This window comes from Bombus vosnesenskii, unplaced genomic scaffold (assembly GCF_011952255.1).
Source record: "Bombus vosnesenskii isolate JDL3184/JDL3185 unplaced genomic scaffold, Bvos_JDL3184-5_v1.1 scf7180000013265, whole genome shotgun sequence".
Lineage (NCBI taxonomy): Eukaryota > Metazoa > Arthropoda > Insecta > Hymenoptera > Apidae > Bombus > Bombus vosnesenskii.
In genome coordinates, this window is record NW_022882925.1 from 584,284 (window position 1) to 591,536 (window position 7,253).

A 7,253-nucleotide genomic window follows, 5' to 3' on the forward strand; every position below is an offset into this window, starting at 1 on the left:
TTAAATTTCCGCTTCGATCGTTCTTATAGATGTTTTTGTTGTTTGTTTTCCATAACGATCAAAGAACTAATATTTTGCAAATGAATGGCAAAAAAGGATTTGTTCGAATTCTTTTATGCAAAACCAGTAATATTTTGGGAAAGAGAAGGGGTTATGGTACCGTGGAGGAGATTGTCCCTATTCAGAGTACTTTACCCAGTGATCTCGGTGGTTTTCTTACCATTTTAATATCGTTCTCGACGTAACCGATTTACCATGGTGTTGGGCTAGGATCTTAGCAGTATTTGGTATTACAGTTGACTCATTTTCATTCGGACTCCTTTAATTAATTTCCACTACGGGTGTCTGTAATAAATTTGTCTATAAAACTTAAATAAAATAGAACATTCACTATCTTGTTTGTGATTTTATATATAGATAGTAATGTTTCCATGTTTCTTGTAGCTTTTTAATAAGGAAGATATTTGTTTAAAAGATATACAATAAATACATAATTGTTCATAGACAAAACTTTATAAAATTGTCGATACTACATTTTTCGCGCAAATTATCGTATATTAAAAGTAAGAAATATTATAAATTTCTGAAGTAAACACTATGATTACAGCCATTATTTACTGACGATAATATTCAACAGTTCGATAGAATTCCTATTAGACAGGTCTAGGTATTTATCACTATGTTATGATACAGTATTTACTGTAATATTCGAACTGACATATTCAAATATTTTTCAGTAATAAGTATAATATAACGCCGAAGAGTCCGTGTCTTACACATACATAATTGTACATGTATATACATATGCTTATCAGAGACAAGCTCAATGTAATATTAGTACTTATTATCTATGTATTATGTTAATTATATTATATTAATTTCGCCATAAATACTGACTTTTTCAGCATACCTGCTGTTTATTGTGACAATATTAGCATATGTATATGTGATATACATATGTTATATATTGCAACACAAAAAATAACAGCATAGGTAACAGCTGAGATATAGAAAATTGTTCTTGTCAGTATTATGTCACCTTGTCATTTTTAATATATTACTTTTCTTACTTTTGCTAACATTTGTTCAATTATTTCGAGTTAATTGGTATTGTTACATTGTTCGTGTTATGAAATGGATAAAAACTTTAGTTCGAGAACATGTATGCCTCTGAGTTCAATGCAAGTCAATTTATGCAATACTTATGTTTGTAAATGACCACTAACTTTGTTAGACACAATTCTAAAATTACACGTACAAACGAATAGAACTCCGTTACTACAGAAATTGCATATCGTGATAAAATTGTAGATCTTTATCGTTATACTAATAAAAATGAGAAATAAAATATTCCGAGTATGGAGACACCGTGCTATGGATTGTCAGTGCATTTTCTCCTGTCATATTTCACGATTATCCATTTCATCGCTGCTAACTTCTTCATTCAAAGAATTCAAATTTTCACCAGCTAGAAGCGCTTCAATCTCGCGATATGTTTTTCCTCTTGTATCTGGTACGCATGCGACTATCATCACTAATGCCACAAAGCATGATGCCGCGAAGAACGCGTACGTCGCAAACGCTCCTATATTATCGGCAATCACTTGAGTCAGTTTCGACACGGTAAAGCCAATTATACCATCGATAATCACAACGATGGCAGCAACAAAGCCTATCAGTTTCGTAGGAAATAAGTCGCATAGGAAAACATTGAGTAACGTACCTAAGCCAATGTGAAACACTACTAGATGCAGAATTAAATGGATAAGGGCAAGAAAAGACATGAAGGATTTGTCAGATATATCTTTAGGTACGTCAAGAATCATTGTTAAATTAATCGATAAACACCACGTCCCAGCCGTAGTCAGAATCACATGTCTCCTTCTTCCACAACAATCCACTATAAACGCGGTTAAATAGCTAGATAAAAGGCGGACAAGCTCGACACAAATCAATATGTCGTTTAGACCCACAGAGGTCGCTTTTCTGCTAATGAAATCTCGCAGGTGCTGCGTAGCGGTGACGTTACCGCTAAGATGTTGTGTCGTGATCAAGACAAGCATGATAAACAGAGCTTTCCTGTTGCTTCGTTGTAGTATTGCTCGCAGCTTTTCTAAACAGGTATCGTTAGTTAAATCCATGTATGGCTCAGATATGTCCGTGGATGCTGGTGAATCCACTCTGAATTGTGTGCGTAAATCGCTTCTGGCTCGTGAGTGTAATTCGCTTCTCGTTTCTGGGAGTATTTGGCTGATGGATGGTCGGTGTATTTGGCTTGTGGATGGTCGGTGTATTTCGATTGTGGTTTCTGGGTGTATTTCTCTTGTGGTTTCTGGGTGTGTTTCGCTTGTTGCTTCTTGGTGTATTCCGCTTATGGTTTCTGGGTGTATTTCGCCTGTGGCTTCTGGGTGTATTTCTCTTGTGATTTCTGGAGGTATTTCGCTTGTGGATGGTCGGTGTGTTTGGCTTGTGGATGGTCGGTGTATTTCGTTTGTGGTTTCTGGGTGTACTTCTCTTGTGGTTTCTGGGTTTGTTTCGCTTGTTGCTTCTGGGTGTGTTTCGCTTGTTGCTTCTGGGTGTACTTCGCTTGTTGCTTCTTGGTGTATTCCGCTTATGGTTTCTGGGTGTATTTCTCTTGTGATTTCTGGAGGTATTTCGCTTGTGGATGGTCGGTGTATTTGGCTTGTGGATGGTCGGTGTATTTCGTTTGTGGTTTCTGTGTGTATTTCTCTTGTGGTTTCTGGGAGTATTTCGCTTGTGGTTTCTGGGTGTATTTCGCTTGTGGTTTCTAGAGGTATTTCGCTTGTGGATGGTCGGTTTATTTGGCTTGTGGATGGTCGATGTATATCGTTTGTGGTTTCTTGGAGTATTTCGCTTGTGGTTTCTGGGTGTGTTTCGCTTGTTGCTTCTGGATGCTTTTCGCTTGTTGCTTCTGGATGTTTTTCGCTTGTGGATGCTTTGTGTATTTGGCTTGTCGGGGGCCGGTGTATTTGGCTAGTGGATGGCCGGTGCAAGTCGCTTGCGGATTGTGAGTGTAATTCGCGCGTGGTTTGGAGTGGTAGTCCGTGCGAGACGCGCGTGTATTCTACGCGTAATTCGCCCGTGGCTTGTGTACGTACTTCGCATTTGAATTGTGAGTGTGACTCGCTACTGGATGGTAAGTTTAAATCGGACGTGGCTTCTGTGCCTACTACTTCCCGTGTGGGGTCTGAGTGTGTTTCGCGTATAGATTGCGAGGGTAAATTGCTTCTGTGCGGTGGGGGTAAATCTCTAGTTGATAGTGAGGGGAAAAGGGTACTGTACGGTGGGGGTAAATCTCTCCTGGATCGTAGGTGTAATCCGTATCTGGCTTCTGCGCGTAGGGCACGTAGTACGACTTTCACTTGGTCAGGATCTTCGATGCCTTTGTAATATGCTATCGACTTGCATGCCTGCTCCTTTTTACCTTTTGCCACCAAGAAATACGGAGTTTCGCGTAAGCACATGAGCGGCAAGATGGATATAGCGGATACTCCTGCAAGAGCCAGCAGGTGTGACGTGTACGTCAGCGCGAGTCCTTGACTGTAGGCTACTAGTGACCCGAAATATACGTTCGCTGCGATTAGAGTACTCAAGTGTCCTCTGCGTTTGATGTCGGCGATTTCTGACACGAACATGGGATTTATCGTGCGGGCAATACCGACGCCTATACCGAGAATCCCCCGGGCAAAGTATAGCGTTCGCACAGAAGTTGCGAAGTACATGTCGAGCCAGCCTACGGTGAACATTATGCTGCATGCAACAAGGCAGTATTTACGACCGATGCGATCGGCCAACTGCACAGCCAGAAGTGAACCGATCATTGAACTAAGTACTGTTAAAGAAATGCTCCATGAATATTCGTCGTGTGTTAACCTTAGCGGCACGTCGCGGGTTCGAGTTGTTAGAGGGAGAAATGAAGAGTTTGTCCATCCGTAGACTGTACCCACCAAGCACATGGTTATCGTTCCTGGAATGAGAAACAGTTAATGCTATATATAGCATATGTTAATGGTAGTGCGGTCGTCTCATAATTACACTGCATATATGTTTGGAAATTTGAACTTTTAACATATACTGTTAATATATTTATAATCAACACATACCGGAGGCTATAAGTAAATGAACTCTGCGCGATGTTAGCACGAATGCTTTCCGCTAGTTTTATTTCTTAGCTATTTTAATATTTATCTGTTAATCAATTCGCATTATATGTGCATTAAGTAAAATACTACGTGAAGTAAAATTTATTACAGACTTGCGATAAGTATAGGTGTATTAATGTGTAATAATGTACATTTTTTTGCTTTCAGATTTCTCATAAATATATAAAAGTCCGCACTTGGTTCATGATATAACAAAGCATCAGTGCGATGAATATCTGAATCGAAATGTTAAATTTATCGTAATGTAGGATGGAATAGAAGTGCAACTTTAAACGATGGTACGCAAGTCGATACAAGTAAGAAATAATTTAGGAACATCACTATGAAACTTCAATTCGAGGGTGGAAAGGAAATTGCATTCTGCATATTAAAATTACAGATAAGTACTTGACGTATTTTCAAGAGTGAAAACTAACCGGAAATACATGCTAGAAATTGCCGGCTTTGTAAGATGCAGGGACTAGGACATTCCCCTTGCGGAGATGATCGATCAGGATCTAAACCTCCGCCCTCAGGCGAGTACCCAGGAGAGTTTCTAGGAACCTGGAAAACAGATACCTTTGTTATGAATAGAAATCATAATTTTTTTCTAATTAGATAGTGTAATCAATCTTTTGAGCGAATTCCAAACCACGGAAAAGATATCGAGAAGTATTTAAATATTAACCTTATTTCAACATTTATTCTTTCCCCTATCCTAATGGAAGTACAATTTACGATATTTCTATCAACAGCATTAAAATATTCTTGATGTTATTTGATGTTATTCTAGATAGAAGACGTACTTGAGTTTTTCACTGACGTTTGCTAATGGTTATTTGTGCTTTTGAAAACATTCTTCTACAATCTTTTCCATTGAGTGTCCTCCAAATCAATGATAATTTGTAATGTTTTTATATGTTTCTTAAATATCTTTTTTAAATAATCAAATATATTAACATGTCGTATAGATAATACCGAAAAACAGTTTGAACCTTTGAATGTGATTGGATATTTATAGGACGTAACGGTTTTAAGCTGTGAACTTTATGTGTTGGTGGGTCGTGACAGTTTATATCAGGGTGAATGATTCAAAATTTTAAATGATCGCGATCGATTAAGACACAGGGTCAAAGATGTGAGATTATTGTGACTTTTAAATATCGAATCATACTCGAAGGTTCAGACGGTTCTTTGGTATTATCGACACGATATGTTAATACATTTCATTATGTGCCAAAACTTTAAATAGAGACGTAGGAATCAAAATTTTAATTGCTATGGATTCCAATCTCTATTTGGAAATAAAAGAATAATAGTTAAATTCGCTGAAAATAGGTACCTCAATCAGACGCTATTTTTTATATCCTCGTTGAATTAGAATTTAGGATTTGTTTTTCGGCGATATTTAATTTCTAGCCGTTTATTTCAAAAATATTTATCATATAATCATACTAAATGCTTACCGTTGTACTCTCGGACATGCTGCCAAAAATAAGTACTTTCACGCAATTATATAATCGCGATAGATTTTCAATAATTCAATTTGTAGGATTCAGTTCACTCATAATTATTTAAAAATGCACGAATGTCCTGGGGTAGTTATCTATCGCAAAAAAAGAACAACTGTAAGAAATCTTTACACTGAATCTCGCAATTTGCGGATTTCGTATTGACTTGTTCGATTTACACGACTGCCACAGCTATACTGGGTACTTCTGGGGCTAATTCCCCTTTACATACAGTCGACATTATTTCAACACATAAACACTTCTAATTCTCCTTGTTATGTGTTTAAATGTAACGAATTAATTTTAAATATTCCGGCATAGGAACAATAATATTTTTGTACTTATTATATCTAGGAAATATCCTAATTGTAATGTTATAACAGTCGAATGCCAACTATTATATGGTACGTATTTCCTATAATATAAAAATTGAAATGAGCGAAAATAATTGCACAGCTTCGACTATTAGTCATTTTTGTTCTATGTTGCTACATCAGGTACGTTGCGATCATAATCCAGTATTTGAATTATCTTGAATTTCTTGGAGCATAGCTTTCTTTATCGCGGCAAGTATTGTTCTCTTTACTTTCGCTCTATTTCGATGTTTCCCACTGCAACTGTCGTATTTTCTACGATCTCTCACGCGTCGAAACACTTCTTCGTTTGAAATTTCCTCAGTAGAAAAACGCTTCGCCCAAATCATTTTCCTTCCATGCAACTGCATCTCCGTGCACACGGTACACTTGCATCGTATCTATAATTTTTGCGAATGTATACAGTATTGCTCGATTCCTTGTGCACTCGTCCCAATTATATCGAATAATATTGCGTTCAGGCTCACGACTCAAAGAATCATCGGACTCTTGTATACATTGGCTTTGAGCTATCGTTTATGAAACTAAATGATTGCGGATTTTGTCATTCGGTGGTTTTGAGTGCATAGATTATTTTTTATTATTAAAATATCCAACCTTTACTTGCAGAAGTTTCCTCTTCATTTTCAATATCGAGTACCCTTTTCAGATCATTAGAATCGTTGCGGTGCAGCGTTATGAATCGTAGGGAGCATGAAAAACACTGATATTTTTCGATGTCGGTATTTCACGGGACACAAAGTCCCATGTATTGTCACGTCTAGTCGCGTTTTTATAATAGGGAATGTGTGAAATATCGATACATATACAAATTACCATCTCACAGAGAATTATGATATAACTGTAATTTAGTTTTAGGTTTAACTGGATCTTTACTTTCAGTTTTAAATTTCCGCTTCGATCGTTCTTAAAGATGTTTTTGTTGTTTGTTTTCCATAACGATCAAAGAACTAATATTTTGCAAATGAATGGCAAAGAAGGATTTATCCGAATTCTTTTATGCAAAATCAGTAATTTTTGGGGGAAAAAGAGGGGGTGATGTAACCGTAGAAGAGAAAGTTGGTATTCCGAGTAATTTACCCAGTGAACTCGGTGGTTTTGATACCATGTTAATATCGTTCTCGACATAACCGATCTAGCATGACGCAGGTTTAGGACCTTAGCGGTATTTGGTATTACAGTTGAATCGTCTTCATTCGGACTCC

General features: G+C 37.3%; 1 protein-coding gene across 1 annotated transcript; it reads right to left on the bottom strand.

The window, feature by feature from the left end:
• Positions 1 to 922: 922 nt before the first annotated feature.
• Positions 923 to 5,647, bottom strand: LOC117242117. Its single transcript, XM_033508532.1, has 3 exons — positions 5,630 to 5,647; positions 4,601 to 4,727; positions 923 to 3,988 (listed from the first exon to the last, which is right to left on the bottom strand). The coding sequence occupies exons 1-3, from the start codon at positions 5,645 to 5,647 to the stop codon at positions 1,401 to 1,403; spliced, it is 2,733 nt and encodes a 910-aa protein (XP_033364423.1). The 3' UTR covers positions 923 to 1,400.
• Between the last annotated feature and the right edge of the window lie 1,606 nt (positions 5,648 to 7,253).

Excerpts from the sequence above, each read along its gene's own strand:
- LOC117242117 (XM_033508532.1), bottom strand. Across the intron at positions 3,989-4,600 it reads ATTTCTAGCATGTATTTCCG|GAACGATAACCATGTGCTTG; the intron begins GTTAGTTTTCAC and ends TTCTCATTCCAG.